The sequence below is a fragment of the Schistocerca piceifrons genome, chromosome 3 (genome assembly GCF_021461385.2).
Source record: "Schistocerca piceifrons isolate TAMUIC-IGC-003096 chromosome 3, iqSchPice1.1, whole genome shotgun sequence".
NCBI classification, from domain to species: domain Eukaryota; kingdom Metazoa; phylum Arthropoda; class Insecta; order Orthoptera; family Acrididae; genus Schistocerca; species Schistocerca piceifrons.
The window spans coordinates 501,967,892-501,987,760 of NC_060140.1; the positions used below are offsets into that span (position 1 = coordinate 501,967,892).

General features: G+C 39.3%; 2 protein-coding genes across 2 annotated transcripts in view; one reads left to right on the forward strand and one right to left on the reverse strand.

The window, feature by feature from the left end:
* Positions 1-2,092, reverse strand: part of LOC124788215 (protein phosphatase 1 regulatory subunit 16A) — an 80,720-nt gene extending 78,628 nt beyond the window's left edge. The window contains exons 1-3 of the mRNA XM_047255394.1: positions 1,700-2,092; positions 1,364-1,608; positions 937-1,007 (exon numbers count right to left, since the gene is read on the reverse strand). Of these exons, the coding sequence (XP_047111350.1) occupies positions 937-1,007; positions 1,364-1,604 (312 nt within the window). The 5' untranslated portion in view covers positions 1,605-1,608; positions 1,700-2,092. The remainder of the gene's footprint in view (positions 1-936; positions 1,008-1,363; positions 1,609-1,699) is intronic.
* An 18-nt stretch (positions 2,093-2,110) lies between these two features.
* Positions 2,111-18,401, forward strand: LOC124788216 (transmembrane protein 42). The gene is made up of 3 exons (XM_047255395.1): positions 2,111-2,611; positions 17,689-17,835; positions 17,925-18,401. The coding sequence occupies exons 1-3, from the start codon at positions 2,504-2,506 to the stop codon at positions 18,057-18,059; spliced, it is 390 nt and encodes a 129-aa protein (XP_047111351.1). The 5' UTR covers positions 2,111-2,503; the 3' UTR covers positions 18,060-18,401.
* The last annotated feature ends 1,468 nt before the right edge of the window (positions 18,402-19,869 follow it).

A 19,869-nucleotide genomic window follows, 5' to 3' on the forward strand; every position in this document is an offset into this window, starting at 1 on the left:
TACACAAGTGTGTAGTATGAAATAGATGAAAACAGCAGCTGAGAAGTGTCAAATACAAAGCAGTGACATATTTTTCTCCTTTTTTTCTTTTTCAAAGTAGCTCCTTTTCTCTTAACAAAGTAATTCCTACAATTATTAGTATGATAGGTTAACACGAGTCATAATTTGATGTATTTTACATGTGTTTTCTAAAGTGGCCTGTTAATATATGGTGTGTCGTGATGGGATTATGGAGCACAATATGTGAATGCCCACACAATCTACTGCAATGCGCAATGCCTTAAACTAGCTGTTACAGAGTTTTGTCATGAGGGAATAAGAAAATAAATTTTAAGACCACTGGAGGAAAGTGTGTTAAACATACATGTTGCATGGGTTTAGTTACTAAGTGACAGCAGTAACAACAGATGTCTCCTTAGTACTGCAGTACAAACACAAGTTGTATCAATATTGGGAGCTTGCTGGCTTCACAGAACTTTTCTGAAATGATTTTAAAAAATGCAGAATGAGCCCAGAAAACACCTTTATCGGAACGTGTGCTGGAAGAAAAAGCTACTTCCAAGTCATTTAATAGGTTCTGTCTGGCCATCCTGACATGACATGTTTTTCTAATTCATTTGAGGTAAATGCGAAGATGGATCCTCCAATAAGACCATCACAGACCACACTTGTTCTACCCTCATGAAAAATCAATATATATTATTATTAAGATGATAAATTCTGTCTCTCTGTGAGAATGGCCCAAAGGCTATTAAATTACTATAGTATACTACGCTAAAGTACCAGTCATGATCAGAGATTGGATTTAATCTTCATCTAATTTGTCCACCAGGGCTTGATATGAAGCACTTTGTTCACTCACTCACATGATAATGTAGACCAATAATGTACAAAATACATGGAAAATACTGGGCGAAGGAGGACATGGTTAATTACCTGATGCAAAGCAGTAAGGCCATCTTCATTTGTTGAGTCAGGACTAACACCTTTCATTAAAAGTCTTCTCACTGCAAAACAAATGATCACATTACCTCAAATTCAAACTGGTACGAATTTTTGTGCTAAGGAGTATCATACCATCAAGTCAAAAAGAAGTCCCAAGCTGTCCTTCATACATTGTAGTATAGTATCCTGCTTTACATGAATTATCTAGTTTTCTGACAGATTACTGACCCCCGAGTTTTCAGATATTCACAGCTAAGGCTATTTACAATATAATTCTACAACGACAGTACAATTTGGGTTTACTATAACAGATGCTGGATCATTTGATTTGCCTTCTTCGTTCGAACGAAGTAATTTTGGATTAAAAAGTAGAATTGAAACAGACTTGTCTTCATCTACAATGTTTGATATGGTATACCTTCATCTATATCATTTCTGGCTGCTGCTTCTAGCAGCATTACACTGTCACTAAAATATATATGCCGCTTTGATGACTTGCTGATTTCTCTGGAGTTTCCCCTGTGCCTCATCCATTCTTTCTCGCGCTGGCTCCATAGTTTCAGCTGTTGTAGCCTCCGCCGACGAGCCAGATGGAGGCGTTCCTGAGTGCTCAAGTGCTCCACATGAGCCATTTCAGCAACAAGATCTGCATGCTCCATCTTTCTAAAAGCCATATAAACACAAGCGAATGCGATGAAAAAATCTTGACTTATGAAATTCTAAAATATAACAAGTATACAAACCAAAACAATACCTGTATCTGGGAGTTCACTGCAATTGTTGAACGTTACTTAAATCAAATTTGTTGTCATTTGAAGTCCACGATATGTATGGGCGCTTCTGCCCATATAAAGCATAGGCCTTTTTATGTCAGGTACACATTGCTGTTATTAGGCCGACTTATCTGGTCATTCTTTCGTGGCTTAAGCTTCCTACCTGTTGTTCCTGGGAAACAATGATAAGATACCGCTTCCCATTTTAATTTCTTGTCGTTGTGAATGAAAAGTATATTTTGACTACGCACGACTTTGTTCGACTTAGCTTCCACATCACGTATTCCTGTCACTTGAAGTTTATTTTGCGAAAGTTATGGACTTATCGCGACTTCTACAAGTGTTACATCTTCCACGCACAGCAGTCTGCATAATGTAGGTCACTGCTGGGAGTGGGAGCTCGGCGAACCGATGTTTTTAGTTGCAGAAACGCAGCGGCATGCTAGTTAATCGAAAATAACAGTCTGATTCTCTAGAAAATTTCAGCAACACGCGAAAAATTACGTTGAAAATGGTTTCACTATTGTTTTTCATTTAGGTTGTATCAACGGATTAAAAAAACTGCACTTTCAAAGAACTTCCATGTAACCTTGTTGATGTGACAGGTAAACTGTCTGCCAGCAGTGTGGGTGCAGTCAGCTGCTTTCCGCAAAGTGGAATACAGAAAGGAGGTAGCAGGAGAGATAAGAAATGTATGTCCGTGGCTCACAGATGATGACGTTACGGTAGCGAGACAACTGTTGTGGCCGTCTCCGATATAGCATTAAAGCAGATGGATTTGTAAAATGCTACGCGATCGTGAAAGCGCTTTTTATGCAGTATGTTCTGGCTTCTGTGCTTGTGCAGCCAGTCTATTTGGAAAATTGGCCGGGAAGGAAGACCTACACTCGATGGTTTGCCTCATTTTGAAGTTCTGGTTGTGTGTAAACTTAATAATCGTTTTCAAAGGTTCCTGAAAATACGTTAGCAACACACTTGTAGTTTGAACAAATTTTCGATCAAGAATGTAAATGCGTATGTACATTTTGATGTAACTATTACATGTTTTTATAGTGACCGATAGCAAAGTTGATATACTCTACATTATGAACCTGCAAAGTAACCATAAACGCTTGTGTGATACATGTGCGTCGTTAAAGACATAAGCACATGTACCTTATTGAAATACAATGCCAGATTGAACCCACGTTATATTATCTCCACTGGCAATGTATTTACAAATTCCAGGTTTATGACAGACATTGAATAACAAATTGCTACTTTTCTAATACATAAACACATTTCCTGCTCCCGATGTACGATTTTATTTACAAATAAAGGAGAAGAATGAAGTACATGATCACGTTCAGTACTTGAGTAACCAGAATCCCCCCCCACCCAGATTCGTTTCATATGGGAATCACAAACAGTTTCCTTTTTGTCAACTGTTACTCATCTTTATGTAAGTTGTCAGACTTTGTCAAAAAAGTTGAATAGCCCCAAGAAAAGGTTTCATGTGGTCTTAAGTCAAGGAGCAGTTCATGGAAAAAAAACCACCACAATCAGAAAGCTACACTGTGAAAGGAAGCCTGTAGCAGCTGTTTATGGTACAGCACCTATAAGAAGTCATAACCATAGATAACAACCTTGGAAATATTTTGTTTGCTAAGAGCTCTTCAGTTACACAACTGGCCTGATATTTCGTAGGCTCATACTTTGTTTTCTAGGATGCAGTACGGAACTGTATCAAATGTTTTCTGGAAGTCAAGGAACATGGTGTCATGCTGAGCACCAATATCTTCTTATGTATGAATGGAGAGAACTGGGTTTCATACAGTCATTGTAGAATTCTTGTTCTCCACAGAAAATATTTTCAATCTGCAGAGATGTCATAATATGCAAATGTAAAAGATGTTGCAAAATTCTGCAACAAACTGAAACAGGCATATCATTTTGTGTTGGACTATCTTTTCTTGAAAACGGGAATGTCTAGTGCTTTTAGGAATGCTTGAGTCCGCTGATTGCCTGTAGTACACTGGTGATAGAGGAGGAGCTAATTCACATACTCTTTAGAGACACTTAATGGTATTGTTTCACCAGATCCCACGGTCTTTCCTCTGTTGAGCAATTTCAGTTGATTTTCTGTGCTGTTTTCACTTATTTTGATATTTCATTTTGATGTTTGAGCAACAATTTAAAGGAAGCTGCTCAGTACAATCTTCCTCTGTAAAACAGTTGTAGAAAAATGAGTCTTAGTAATCTGACCTCTTGTCATCCTTGTTTTGATGCCATTATGGTCGCTGAGAGTCTGGACGCATGGATCTGAATTTTTTACTGATTTAACATAAGATCAAAACTTCTGACGATTTTCTGTCAGGTCAGTATATAGAATCTTACTTTCAGATTCGTTGAATGCTTCTCCCATAGCTCTCCTTACACCATTTTGTCTCTTTTTCTGTTTTTGTTTGTAAGAATTTGGCTGCATATAAATTTGCAGTGAAGCTCTTTTTGCTTTTGGAATGGCTTTCTAACATAGCTGTCGAACTGTGGCAGAGCTTCCCCACCCCTCAAACTCAGCTCGTTACATACCTGTCTAAGGCATATCATACAGTACCATTGAGCACTGTTCATTTATGATCAGCATTTGCAGTTCTGGAGATGTATATTTCGTGTTGATTGCTCAGGCAATATGATATCCATTTCTTGTTGCATTTGCAAAGAAGAAATACCTTCCTGCCTTTCTTTACTTTTCTATTTACAGCTGTGTTTAATGGTGCCATAACAACCTTATGATCATTGATTCCCTGTTCTGTGCTAACTGAGTCGAAAAGTTTGGAAACTGAGTAAAAAAGTTAGGGCCTTTTGTTCATCAAGATATATGAGATGTTACCTTCATGGGATGGTTTTCAGATTGAATGCTTAAGCTAATTTTCATGTAGAACTATTTGTACAATTCCCTGCTTCCATGAGCCACCCATATCACTTGTGTCTTCCAGGCTGTAGCTGGTAGGTTTAAATCTCCACCTAATACTTTAACATGACCAGGAAATGTATGTGAAATCTTCTCCAAGCCTTTCCTCAAATGTTTGACCTCTGCTGCTCCTGAGGCATGGGATCTAGAAAGGCATCCAATTACCATTTTTCATGCACCTTTAATTTATAATCACCCAAATTATTTTGCATTTGTAATCCGTACTAACATCACTGCAACTATTGTATTTTCTTACAGTTACAAACATGCCTCCACTACCAGCATTCATCTCATGTTTGTGATATAAATTCCAGTTGGAGTTCAGAATTTCATTGCTAGTACATCTGGTTTCAGCCAGCTTTCTGCCTATGGTACTATGTGGGCATTATTACCGTTTATCAATGAACTAGTACTCAGACCAGTTCATGGATGCTTGTACAGTTAATTAATACCATATTAACATTTTTGTTCTGTGATCATAAGTCCTTTGCTTTAATCATTTCAGTCAGTTCCAAAACAGAGGACTGTGATTGGTTATGGGAACAATGTTCCTTCCAACTTCCTCTGCATGTAGCAACCGAGGATGGAAACAGGCATTTGCACTGACATGAGCCACAGTGTGCAGTGACATGCGTGCAATGTTCTCAATTGCTGCTTCTGCACATGTGATGCCTCTACCCCCCCCCCCCCCCCCCCCCCCCCCCCCCCCCCCCCCCCCGCTCCTCCTGCCCTCCACCACTACGGTAAGCAGACAGAGTGGAAACTGGCCTTCCTTCCCAACCTACCCACTGCCCCTGTCAGGGGTTATGGCTTGTTAGGTTTACAAATTTACCTTGTATATAAAGTATTTTTAACTAAAATGTAACTTGACGAGAAGTACACAATTCTGTCGTGGCTGAAAATAGAGATTAAAATATGATCATAAAATACTGCAATTGGGCTTGTAGATTAAAGGTGTAACTCTGAAATATGAAATCACAAGCCGTATTGGAAGTCACAATAGACTATAGTGCACAAGTGAGGTTACTCAGCTCTTAAATTCTTGGGATTACAGCTTGACAATAAATTTAGTTGGGAGTAGCACACGAGAAGTGCCTAAACAAATCTTCATATTTAAAATGTGGGGTCTAGTGCAGCAGGGGATACAACCCATCGGCTTTGGACAAGGACGTCACAAGCCGCCAGAGAGCAGTTTACCATTTTCGCTTTTGCTGTTATGTTTCAGTTTCGTTTTCTTACTGATTGCTTAATAAAGTGGATCTGTTTATTCTATCTCGTGAGATTTTTTTTTTAAAAAAGCCAAAAAACACTTATCAGCCACTGAAGGAAGCTACAACACTAAGAAGAATCGCTTCTCGATTGGCCACTTGTGACGTCATTGTCCAAAGCCGACGGGTTGTATCCCCTGCTGCACTAGTCCCAAAATGTGTATGGTGTCAGATAGCTGTGATATTAAAAAAAAAAAGCTAGTGTTTTTCACTTACTTTCATTAATTTTTCAGGGTAACTTTTTGAATCAAGCTAAATTTTTCAGAGTACATAAGCATGGAATACAAATTATTTGTGGTGTGAACTCCTGAATGTCCTGCAAAGACATTTTCAAAGAAAATGAAAATATGTTTCAGGTTTTTTTGACTTAATCTACATTCCCAAGAACCAATTCACTTAGGACCTATGGAAGAAACATTAGCATCTCTCTTCATTAGCATTTTTAAAATATGTTCAGTTTAGTATTATGTATTATTTCTCGATAACATGTTCTACATCCTTTGGGATCTTCTCGTTGTGGATATCTAGAACAAATAGTATATAATCTAATCATACCAGTTCATTGTATCTTGCTTTTATGCTCTGTAACTTAAATCTCAGTCATTACTTTTCACTTACTGGATACCTCGCTTGACCTGGACACCTTTAGTTTAGAAAATGTAATATGGTCTCTGACAGCTTACAGTGCTGTTCTCAGCTTTCAGTGGCTACAAGCAAAAACAGTAGCAATCTGCAGAGCTGTGACAATAATGAGGTATTGCGTGTTGTTATTGAGGTAGGTGGATGAAGCTGCCGTGCCAAGACCATGGTAACTGTCAGGAATCGCTTAGACTATTTCAACTATAGTGTCTTTTCTCTCTGTGCTATACTTGTTTAGCATTCACATATTTTTCATTTTGCTTCTTACTCATTTATTTCTTTTGGAGGAACCAACAGCTTTCAAAGTCTGAGTTTCAACATCAGTTCTGTTGTGGTTTTACAAGCAATCTCCCAATTTTAGAAATTCCATGGCAATTAAGCTTTCAAGTAAAACTTGTGAAGTAAACGTAAGTAATTTTAGTAGAGCATTGTTTACTAACCAAGGCATGATCTGAAACAAGTCATGTGAAAAAAATTAGGTAGCCTTTTAATTGCAGCAATTATAGAAGAAGGAAAAAAAAAATAACACACAGCCAGAACTTACTTGCCTTAAACGGCTCCAGCAGTCTCATCAGGTTAATTCACGGACTCAAAATATCCTAAGTGAAACAGTTAACAATGAGTCTATTCTTCCAGAGCCATCAGATACTTTTTCAGGTGCAGCTTTGAATTTTCATCGAATACCAGAGTATTTACAATCTTTTATCAAAATATAATAGGCCTCGCAAGTAAAGGAAATGAAATTTCTGTTCTCTTAGAGGATCTACCATGATGTTTTATGCTGCTCAGAACATTTTGTTGCAACCGTCACCAGCTCCCACCAGACTAACTAACTACCTAGTAAAATGATCATGGTGTTTTGACAATACTAGTATTCAACAACTCTTCAAATCGTTTTGGAAACAACAGCAAGAAATGAAATCAGTCTATAATTACTCACATTTGAGTTAGCATCATTTTTTTAATGGGTTCACACTGACATATTTCAACATCTCTGTGAATAACCTTTGTGTACATGATAATGGTATAAGTCAGTATGCTACATATTTTGCTACCACAGTGTTTCAGTTGTATGCTTTAGAGATTGTCAAAACATTTAAGTTTATTTTTTAGCAAAACAATGGTGATTGTAAGTTTCGTGGTTATGAGAGGTGACATCATTTCACCAAAAGTATTTGGAAATTGCTGTACAAGAGTATTCATTGCCTCATGCAGATCTTACCTATAGCCTTTGTGCTCAGGGACACTTAGGAAACATCCACCATAGATCTTGACAGTTTTCCACTTATCACTAACTTCACTATTTTTGTGGTTAAGAACAATAAATGAAGCTTTGAGGGAAACAACACCTGTCTCACTTTTTATAACATTCCACATACATTTTATTTTTTTGCCTGAATTATTGATTTTGTCCTAGTAGTAGTTTTTCTTTTTTTCACCCACTTTGTTTAGAATTTTACTGTACATTTTGAGTAAGTTTTGTTTAGCAGGGTTTTTGAAGATCAGTGTTCTACGACTAGATCTCATTCGATTTTTAAAGGATATTTTGATGCTCCAAGTGTTCTGTGGCTTCTTCACCAGTTATGTAGGCACCCTGTGGGTTATTTTTAGGAATATGTTTTCAAACTGTAATGCATTTCATCAGTAAACATATTAAATTTAGTGATGGCTTTAGGCTCTTGATAAATAGGCTCCCAATCAACTTCCTGAATGCAGTTTTTAAATTTCTGAATTGCAACATTTTTTATGAGCCTGCTTGTTCTCCAGCAGGGTTCAGCTGTTTCCTGCTATGCATGGTGGGTTTGTCCATCACTGTCAGAAAGGCCATCTTTGACTTGCCTGACACAAGTGTTGTCAGTTTAGTCACTGTCCACAAAGATATTGTCAGTTAGTGTGCTAACACATATAGTGGAAATTAACTACTCATACTAGATTAAAGGACTGTATCACCTGTTCAAGTACAATTTTGTGACACGAGTCACATTAAAAATGAGTGTAAGGAGAGCAATGAGAGAAGCATTAATGACTTTCAAAGTAAAATTTTGTCAACTGATCTGAACAAAAACCCTAAGAGGTTTTGGTCTTATGCAAAATCAGTAAGCAGTTCAAAATCATGTATCAGTGACCATACTGGCACTGAAACAGAAGATAACAGAGAACGCTGACATACTGAATTCGGTCTTGCAAAACTCATTCACCACAGAAGATCGTAACATGGTTCCTCGTTTCAATCATCATATGAAGGCCAAAATGGCAGATACTGAGATAACCAATTGCAGTATAGAGAAGCAACTAAAACTGCTTAGTACTGGAAAGACATCAGGGCCAGGTGAGATACCTAAAAGTTTCAGCAAAGACTATGCGAAATAACTTGATCCCTTCTAGCAGCAGTTTACTGTAGATTGCTGGAGCAATTAAAGGCACCTAGCGACTGGAAAAAAGCACAGATCATTCTCGTTTTTAAGAAAGGCTATAGGACAGACGCACACAATTATACACCTACATTGTTGATGTCAGTCTATTGGAGAATTAGGGAACGTATTTTATGCTCAAGAATTATGATACATTTGGAGAACGGAAATCTCTTCTATAAAATTCAGCATGGATTTCATGAAAAGAGATCTTGCAAAAAACTGTTCCTCCATGAGATCCAAAGCACTGTAGACAATGGCACTAAGATTAATGCCATGTTCCTTGGCTTTAAAAAGACATCTGACACTGCACAGCACTGCCAGTTAGTGAAAAAAGTAAGAGTTTATTGATCATAGGGCCAGATTTGCAAATGGATTCACAACTTCCTTGCAGACAGAATTCAACACATTGCTCTTCATGGAACAAAAGCGACATGTGTAAATGTAAATTCTGGAGTACACCAAGGAAGTGTGATGGGACTGTTACTGTTTACGGTGCATATAAATAACCTGGTAGAAAGCGTTGGATGCTCTTTAAGACTGTCCACAGATTATGCACTTGTGCATAAGAAAGCAGCAATGCCAGAAGACAGTATCAATCTGCAGGACAGATGAATGGTGCAGGCTCTGGCAGTTGACCCTGAATGTAAATAAATGTATCATACTGTGCATATACAGGAAAAGAAATCCACTACCGTACAACTACATTATTGATTTATTGATGACAAACTACTGGAAACAATAACTACCATCAAATATCTAGAAATAACTACCCAGAGCAACCTTAAGTGGAACAGCAGACTCCAGACTGAGATTCATAGGAAGAATCTTCAGGAAATTTAACTCATCCACGAAGGAAGTGGCTTATAAGGTGCCTGTTCGATCTACTGTTGAGTATTGTCCATCAATACGTGATCTTTACCAGGTATGACTGATAGTATAGAGATTATATATAAAAACAAAGATGAGGTGACTTACCGAACAAAAGCGCTGGCAGGTCGATAGACACACAAACAAACACAAACATACACACAAAATTCAAGCTTTCGCAACAAACTGTTGCCTCATCAGGAAAGAGGGAAGGAGAGGGGAAGACGAAAGGAAGTGGGTTTTTAGGGAGAGGGTAAGGAGTCATTCCAATCCCGGGAGCGGAAAGACTTACCTTAGGGAGAAAAAAGGACAGGTATACACTCGCACACACGCACATATCCATCCACACATACAGACACAAGCAGACACGTGGAATGTTTCCTTCCATTATAAAAACAAAGATGAGGTGACTTACCGAACGAAAGCGCCTCTCCTTCCCTCTTTCCTGATGAGGCAACAGTTTGTTGCGAAAGCTTGAATTTTGTGTGTATGTTTGTGTTTGTTTGTGTGTCTATCGACCTGCCGGCGCTTTCGTTCGGTAAGTCACCTCATCTTTGTTTTTATATATAATTTTTCCCACGTGGAATGTTTCCTTCTATTATATTGATAGTATAGAGAGATTGAGAGAGAGAGAGAGAGAGAGAGAGAGAGAGAGAGAGAGAGATTGGCAGACATTACAAGAGAGACATGGTGCTTCTTGGGGAGGTTCACTATTGAAATTCGGAGAGAGTGCTTCTCTGGAACAGTAGGACAATGTATTACATCTCATGTAATGACCACAATGAGAAAAGTCCAGGAATTAGAGCCAATACGGAGTGTTACCGACAATCATTCTTCCCATGTACCATTCCCAAGAGAAACAGGGTAGGGGGATCAGTTAATGGTACCAGAAGTACTTCTTCCACACCCCATTAGGTGGCTTGTTGAGTAAGTTGTAGATATGGAAGTAAAATCACTTAGAACTATTATATCCTTTAATTTTCCTGTACAATGCTGCAGCAAATGCTCAAACTGTTTGATAAAGTACCTGAAATCACCAATATTTCTGAATTGCAAGTGCTTTGAAAGGGCATGTGATATTTACAAATACTCCTACTTGCAACCACCCCCCACTCCCTCCTCCGCAAAAAAAAAAAAAAAAAAAAAAAAATAAAATAAAATAAAATACAGTATGAGAATACTACCCTACTACCATACGGTTTACAATCTGGTGGGAGCTGGTGACGGTTGCAACAAAATGTTCTGAGCAGCATAAAACATCATGGTAGATCCCCAAAGAGAACAGAAATTTCATTTCCTTTACTTGTAAGGCCTATTATATTTTGATAAAAGATTGTGAATACTCTGGTATTTGATGAAAATTCAAAGCTGCACCTGGAAAAGTGTCTGATGGCTCTGGAAGAATAGACTCATTGTTAACTGTTTCGCTTAGGATATTTTGAGTCTGTGAATTAACCTGAGGAGCCTGCCAGAGCCATTTAAGGCAAGTAAGTTCTGGCTGTGTGTTATTTTTTTCCATCTTCTATAATTGCTGCATTTAAAAGGCTACCTAATGTTTTTCGCATGACTTGTTTCAGATCTTGCCTTGGTTAGTAAACAATGCTTTACTAAAATTACTTACATTTACATCACAAGTTTTATTTGAAAGCTTAATTGCCATGGAATTTCTAAAATTCATAATTTTGAATAAAAGATGGTCTGGATTTCAAAAGAATTATTGACTGAACAGGTGATCTTCACCTTTGTGGAAGACATCCTAGTGTCTCTAAACAACAATCAGTATCTTCTGTGATCTTACTAAAGCCTTCAGTTGTGTGGATCATCAACTACTATTTGAGAAAGCCCAGTAGTATGGCATAGAAAACCCAGCAGCATGGCATCAGGGCCCATTAGGTAAGCCGCCACAATCCTATCTTACCAACATGAAGCAGAAAGCAAGTTTGGAAGCTGTCAATCAAAAATCTGCAGTAACATTCATCTTCAAGTCCTGGAATGCTCTGCCATGAGTCCTTTATTGATTCTGATTTATGCTAATGATTTCCCTGCAGCTGTGAATAGTGCTGTGTGCAAATTTACCACGTTTGCAAATGACACCAGCATTGTAACAGAAAATCTGTCAAACATTCACCAATGACATTTATATCAAAGTCTTTCTGCAAACAAAACCAAGACTTTTTTTTTTTTTTTTTTTTCAATTTAGATAGTCACAAAAACCTAGAGGAATATTCAGTGACTCTCAACAACCACAAATGTGACAGTACCAGTTTCCTGGGCATTTGCAGAGACTACAAAACTAAACTGGGAATACCACTTTTTTTCATCAAACTGCAAAGACATGGAACTCGGTATCTTTCGCATTATGAATTACTGTCTCATGCTGGGGACCAAATGCTCATAAAGGCTGCTTATGTGCACTCCATTGTGTGTTATGGAAATATCTTCTAAGGGAACTGTCATCTTACTCAAAAAATGTTCATTACTTGGAAGAGAGAGATTATTCAGATGTAGAGTAAGTCCAAGAATGTCCTGTTGCAAATTACTTAACCAGCTGGGGCTACTTACCAATGCTTCTCAATACATTTTTTTTCTCTTATGTGCTTTGTGATAAAGCACCCCCATTCTCTTTGTAAACAGCTCAGCAGTTCACATGCATGACACTATAAATAACAGTGGCATTCACTATCAGTCAAAAAATGTCACTAGTAAAGAGAGAGGTGCAGAGTATGCTGGTGTAAATATTTGCCACCATCTTCCCACTGAGTTTAAAAAGTTAAGGAAAAGTGAATCCCCTTTCAAAAGTATAGTAGACTAGTTTCTCTTGAGTCACTCATGCTTCACTGTTCAGGAATTTGTGAAAGAGAGCTTACCTAAGAATGACATAACCAAACAGTTTTGTGATTGTCAAATGTTGTAAAGTATTCCATGTAGATTAAACAGTGAAAACTACAGATTGGAATATCAACAATATTAAGAAAATCATACTCACTGTAAAGATGACCTGTTGATTTGCAGACGGGCATAACAAAAATACTGTTATGCATTACAGCTTTTGGCCCAAGGCTTCTTCAGCAAAGAAAACACATACACATTCAACCAAGCAAGCACTTATACACACATGACCCCTACAGCCGGCAGTTCCGACCAGATTGTGGCCACCGCGTGAATAGCAATATGGAGTGAGGCAGAAAAGGGGCAGGAATAGCTGGGTACAGGTGATGGGAGAGAAGAGCACTGTCTGGTGCGGGATGTAGGGACTGGACACAGCATGACGAGACTGCCACATGCCGTGCCGTGTCAGGAGGTGGGGGGCGGGGGGGGGGGGGGGGGGAGAAAAGCAGGATTAGAAAAGGAGAGGATCAGTGAAGGACTAAGGACAGGTGGTTGCATGAGGGTAGGGGATGTGAAAAGGAAGGTGGTGATAGGACAGAAGGGACAGGAACAGTTAGGTGGAGGGTATGGGGACATAGATTACTGTAGGTTGAGACTGGGATAATTTTAGGAGTGGAGAATGTTTTGTAAGGGTAACTCTCACCTGTGCAATTCAGTAAAACTGCCGATGGAGTGGAAGTTCCATATGACCCAGGTTGTGGGCAGCGATTGAAATCAAACATGTTATATTCAGCTGCATGTTGTGCCACAGAGAGGTCTATTTAGCTCTTGGCCACAGTTTAGCAGTGGTTGTTCATTCTGGTTGACAGCTGGTTGGTAATAATATGATATGAAAAGCTGTGCAATGGTTGCAGCAGAGCTGGTGCACGACATGGCTGCTTTTGCGGTTGCTCACCTTTTGAGGGGGTAAGATCAGCCTGTTACAGTACTGGAATAGTAAGTGCTGGGTGGGTGGATTGGGAAGGTCTTGCATCAGAGTCTTCCACAGGAGTATGGCCCTGTGGCAAGGCATTGGGATTGGGAGTGGCAGAGGGGTGGGCTGGGATGTTGTGGAGGTTGGGTGGATGGCAGAACTCCACTTTAGGAGGGTGTGGGAAGGATCTTAGATAGGATGTTCCTCATCTCACAGAATGATGATAGTTAATCAAAGCCCTGATGAAGGATGTGGTTCAGTTGTTCCAGTTCAGGGTGATGAAGGGGGCGACTCCTTTGTAGCTGTTCTTGGGGGTGATTTTTTTTTTGGGTGGGGGGGGGTGGTAGGGGAATTCTGTTTGCAGACTGGGTCCAGGGGATATTGCCTGTCTTTGAAGGCCTTGGTGAAATTTTCAGCATACTGGGAAAGGAGTTCTTGTCACTGCAGATATGCTGTCCCTGGGTAGCCAGGCTGTATGGGACGGATTTTTTGGTGTGAAAGGTATGACAGCTGTCAAAATGCAGGTATTGTTGTTGGTTGGTGTGTTTAATGTGGACAGAGTTGTGGATGGAGCCATGAGTGAGGAGGTGGCATGCTGGGCTTAGGAGGACCAGATAAAGTGATGGAAAATATGTTGAGGTTGTGAAGGAATAAGGCTAGGGTGTCTTGGCCCTGAACCCAGATCATGAAGATATCATCAGTCTACCTGATCCATACAAGGGGTTTGGGGTTTTGGGAGGCTACGAAGATTTCCTCTAGATGCCTGGTAAACAGGATAGAATAGAAGGGAGCCAAACCTAACAATCCTGGGTGCACCATTGCAGCCAGTTATTGTGCCCACACTGAAAGGATTTTGGCCTCATTGAGCAGCCCCTCCAGCCACATGCCCATAATCTAGCCTCCCACATCAAAGATATTGACCACTTCCTTCACTGACTCTCCATCATCCCAACCCTTTTTCCTCCTGGTTCTGTACTGATCACCATCCCTCATACTCATGGCTCGCCACAATTAAAACTACCTGTCCCCGCATCCTTCATACTCTAAACTCACTGCTTCATTCCTCATACACCTAACTAACTTCAACCTAACACATAACTTCTACTCCTTTGAAGGGAAGGTATATATATCGAACGAAAGCGCTGGCAGGTCGATAAACACACAAACATACACACAAAATTCTAGCTTTCGCAACAAACGGTTGCTTCGTCAGGAAAGAGGGAAGGAGAGGGAAAGACGAAAGGAAGTGGGTTTTAAGGGAGAGGGTAAGGAGTCATTCCAATCCCGGGAGCGGAAAGACTTACCTTAGGGGGAAAAAAGGACGGAAAAAAAATCTGCAGCACAACCATGTGCACCTGCATGCCAAACTCCTATGCCAAACTGTTTAGAAAATATTCCTAGCCTCACAGAACACCAAACCTCTGGTCTGGGACAGATTCATTGATGATATCTTCTTCCACTTCACGTGGTTCTTCTCAGCCCGGTATGCCACCTTCCTAGATATGACCACCTCCTCTCTGATAGCTCCATCCACACCTCTGTCCACATTAAATCCACCAACTACCAACAGTACCTGCATTTTGACAGCTGCCATCCCTTCCACACCAAAAAATCCCTCCCATACAGCCTGGCCACTTGGGGATGGCATATCTGCAGCAATATGGTCTCCCTTTCCCATTTTGCTGAAAGTCTTACTGTAGTGTCGGTAGCTGGACCGACACCGTGATGTTGATTGCTGAAAAGGAATGCTAAACTAAAGCTGTAGCCGATAGTGCACGCACGGCAATAACGCATACGGGCGTGAAGTCTGGAACATGTGAACTTATGAATGAATAAGAAGAAAAGTATGTAGATGCTTTTTACTTATCTTTTCTTTATTCCTTGGAATACATCTCTCTTGAATACTCATAAGCTATAGGCACTGATACAAATGGCTCCTTGCTAGTTCGTAGCCATTAACTTCTGATGGCTATTCTGTCTCTCGGCTAATGAGAGAGAAAGGCTTCGTACAACTGGGCGATAGCTAGGTTCGCGTACAACTGGTCGGTAGCTTGGTTCTCGTACAACTGGGCGGTAGCTTGGTTCTCGTACAACTGGGGTCGAGTCCACTCTCGTATCACGAGACCTGCCTAGGTGGTGGCGCTAGGTCTGCGATCACCGTGGCGACACGCGGGTCCGACATGTACTACATGGACCGCGGCCGATTTAAACTACCACCTAGCAAGTGTGGTGTCTGGCGGTGACACCACACTTACCAAGGCCTTCACAGACAGGTTCTATCCCTCAGACCTAATCCACAACACTGTGCCATTTCCCCACACACCCACAACCCTCCCATAACCTCTAACAAGAGACAGCTGCAAAAGTGTGTCCCATTCATCACCCAGTGCCATCCTGAACTGGAACAACTGAACCACATCCTTCATCAGGGCTTTGATTATCTATCATCATTCCCTGGAATGAGATATACCCTACCCAAGATCCTCCCCACCCCCTCCTAAAGTAGTGTTCTGTCACCCACTCAACATCCCAGTCCACCCCTCTGCCACTCCCAATCCTAATGCCTTGTCAGAGGGATCAGATTCCTGTGGAAGATTCTGGTGCAATATCTTCTCAATCCTCCCACACAACACTTCCTATTCCAGTTCTGTCACAAGCTTATCTTATCCCATCAAATGCTGGGTCATCTGTAAAGCATCCATTTGTATACTAGCTCTGCTGAACCCATTGCACAACTTTTTTATTCATATGACTATCAACCAGCTGTTCACCAGGATGAATAGCCACTGCCAAACAGTGGCCAAGAGCAAAGTAGACCACCCTGTGGCACAACAGATAGCTGGAAATGACATGTTTGATTTCAGTGGCTGCTTCAAAACCCGGGTCATGTGAGCCCTCCCCTCCACCACCAACTTTCCAAACTGTGCAGATAGGAGTTATCCGTACAACACATTCTCCTCTCCCGTGATTATCGTGGCCTCAATCTACAGTAACCTACTGTCCCCACACCCTCTACCCAACAGTTTCTGCCCCCCTCTGTGCTATTACCTCCTCCTTTTTCATGTCCCCTACTCTCAGTGTGTGCTGCTCCTTTTCCACTCCCCCTTTCCCCCTTCCCCTTCATCCCCCTCCCCATCAAACCCTACCTCCTAATACTGCACATGGCAGTCTCATCAGTCTGTGATCTAGTCCTTCCATGCCCCACCAGACAACGCTTCCCTCTGCCCCCACCTGTATCCTGCTATGCCCTTCACCCATTCTCCACTCCCCTCCACATCGCAATTTGTGTAACAGTTGCATTCTGGTCGGAACTGCTGGTGGTTATGCTCATGCGTGTTGAGGTGTGTTTGCTTGTGTGAATGTGTGTATTTTCTTTGCTGAAGAAGGTTTTGGCTGAAAGCTATAATGTGTAACACTCTTTTTGTTGTTCCTGTCTGCAACTCAACAGGTCATCTTTACAGCGAGTAGCAATCTATCCATTTCAAATCTGTTGATTTTTCATGTAAATTTGGTTACTTCACTGAATCATTATGTAGTGTGGATATGTATTTTACTATACTGAGTTGCTGAACTGACTGGCCAATAACTGTCAAATGTTAATATCATTAGGTTATGTAGATCTTGTAATTTTCATTCAGGCAATCTGTAGTGTGTATATGTTTTTTTACTGTAATTGCGTTGCTGGACTGATTGCCCAGTAGTATGACAACAAATGTATGTTAAATTGTTATAAACATGCTGATGATGGCGATTGAAGGTTATAATGATTTATTGTTTTATTAGTAATACTGTAATATCCGTTAAGTTGTGAATTATAATTAATATACATATAAATATATGTTATCTTAATTGTCTCTCACTCCACATCATCTTAGTTGGTTATGCATTTATTATTATTATTATTATTATTATTATTATTATTTTATTTGCCAGATTATTCTCATATGTTTGTTCTGAATGAATTACTGTCATGTAGTTATTATCTTCACAATTGACCTTTTTTGTGCTATAGGATACATTGTATTTACAGGTTTCTATAGTTACAGCAACAGTGTTTATGGTTTTAATGATTGTGACTAATGCTGCAGTATGGACATTTTTTGTGAAAGCCCTCCGTTCTTCAGACACATCATTGTTTCCTACTGTGGCAAGTTCAGCAACAAATTACATATGTTCTGTAAGTCATTTCACAGTTCTCACAGAGAAAATGTACAGAAATGTGCATTCTTCTTGTTATATTAATGCTTCATTTTATTCTCTTCGTAGGCCATGGCAGGCTTCTGGTTCTTTGGTGAAATTACCTCATTAATGTGGTGGACAGGTACATTTCTTGTTGTGGTGGGCTTGTTGCTCATATGCCAGTATGAAAGTAATGAGAATTTGCAGAGTAAACTAGAATAATAACTTGTTAGAGAAATTTATGTCTTTCGTTTTTGTAATATGAGGATGAAAGTTTTCCTTTAGTGGTTATTAAGTAACTCATTAATTGTGTGAAATAACTGAAATCAGGATATTATAATACTTTGTAAGTCTAGTAATTGCACATGCCCAGTAGTGTTGAGAGTTGTCAGATGTAAACAGATTTTTCATGAAAAAGATGTACAGCATTCCAGAGGATTTTTACAGTCCAAAAAAAAATGATTGTACTTGTTTCATATGTGCCTCCACATTACCACTTCATGGTTTCACCATGTACCTCATGATCTGACATAAAATTCTCCCAAATGGATATACATTTAGTAACTGAATCTTGTTTTCTTGAGAGTAAATATTTTTTTCCACTTCAGGTTCATATTAACTAGTGTAATGATTTGGTACTATCATATTTTGAATTATCAGCATAGTTTTAAAATTTTTTTACATCTTGTTAAATCCAAGCAGGATATACTTTGAAAGTAGTTCAACACTTTGTATCATTGCTAACTCTGGGTTTATTGTTTGCATATGTACCTTTTCAATGAAATTACAAAGTTGTCAAAATTGCACAAAAGTTTGCTTTTATTTAAATTGTGACCAGTTCCGGACCTTACTCTATTATTAATCTGTCCTGTCGAACAGAATTATGTTATTGCAATTGACATATATAATATATACGGTCAATAAATGTACAAATAAGTTTGACAAAATGATTACATACCATAAGAGTTCTATCATAACACCATAATGTGTGTATACTGGCCACTTTGCTTGTAATAGTGGCTAAGTGCAAGGTACTATTTGCATATGACAATGTAGTGCTGTGTGGAGCAAAACAATGTTGTGTGAGCATTAAACGTCGTTATAGTAAACTGAGGTAGGGGGTGCTGTAGGGAGTGGATCATGGAGAGGTTGTTTGTGTGTTTTTTTTCTCCTTTTTTTTATGAAATTACAGAATAACGATTACATGTGACCATAGATAGATAATATCTATTTTAGCTTGATGTTAAAACATAATCACAGTATAAAACATGCATGTACAAAAAAATATTGCAAACACATAAGCATCATGCTATTAATACCCTACTAACAATCTTCCAACCATTGTCAAAAATAAAATAGGTCAGAACAAGTATTAAAAATGTATGAAGAATGCCGTGGAGTCCATTTGTCTGTGTATCATCATACATTCATTTATTATATATAAAAACATCTTTGTTTTTATCTTTGTTTTTATCTTTGTTTTTATATATAATTTTTCCCACGTGGAATGTTTCCTTCCATTATATTGATACATTCATTTATTGTTATACTGACTGGCCACTTGTGGCGCTATGAGATATGGCATGGAACTGTTCGTAAAATTGTTTTTGTTCTTGCTACCTTTCATATTGTGACTTAAATATTTAGTTTTTTTGTATAAAAATGTGAATTGTGTACTATTATGTAAGCTGCAGTCCTTTTAGTGTTCTATTGACTGGCCACTGGTGGCACTGTGAGGTGTGATGCTTACATGTTTACTAGATTTCTTTTGTACATGTATCATTTATTTTGTGACTGTGTTTAACATCAAGCTAAAAGGGACATTATGTATGGTCATACATAACCATTATCCTTTAACTTCGTAAAATAAAACGAACAACCTCCCTGTGGCACACTCCCTTCAGAACCCCACCTCGGTTTATCTAATGATGTTCTATGTTCACTCAACATCATATTGCTGCATGCAGCACTGGACTGTCATATGCAAGTAGTATCTTGCATTTAGCCACTCATGCAAGCAATGTGGCCAGCA

Coding starts and splice junctions, on each gene's coding strand:
- LOC124788216 (XM_047255395.1), top strand. CDS start 2,504: ATGCTACGCGATCGTGAAAGCGCTTTTTATGCAGTATGTTCTGGCTTC. Junction 2,612..17,688: donor AGGAAGACCTACACTCGATG/GTTTGCCTCATT, acceptor TTGTATTTACAG/GTTTCTATAGTTACAGCAAC. Junction 17,836..17,924: donor CAACAAATTACATATGTTCT/GTAAGTCATTTC, acceptor TTCTCTTCGTAG/GCCATGGCAGGCTTCTGGTT.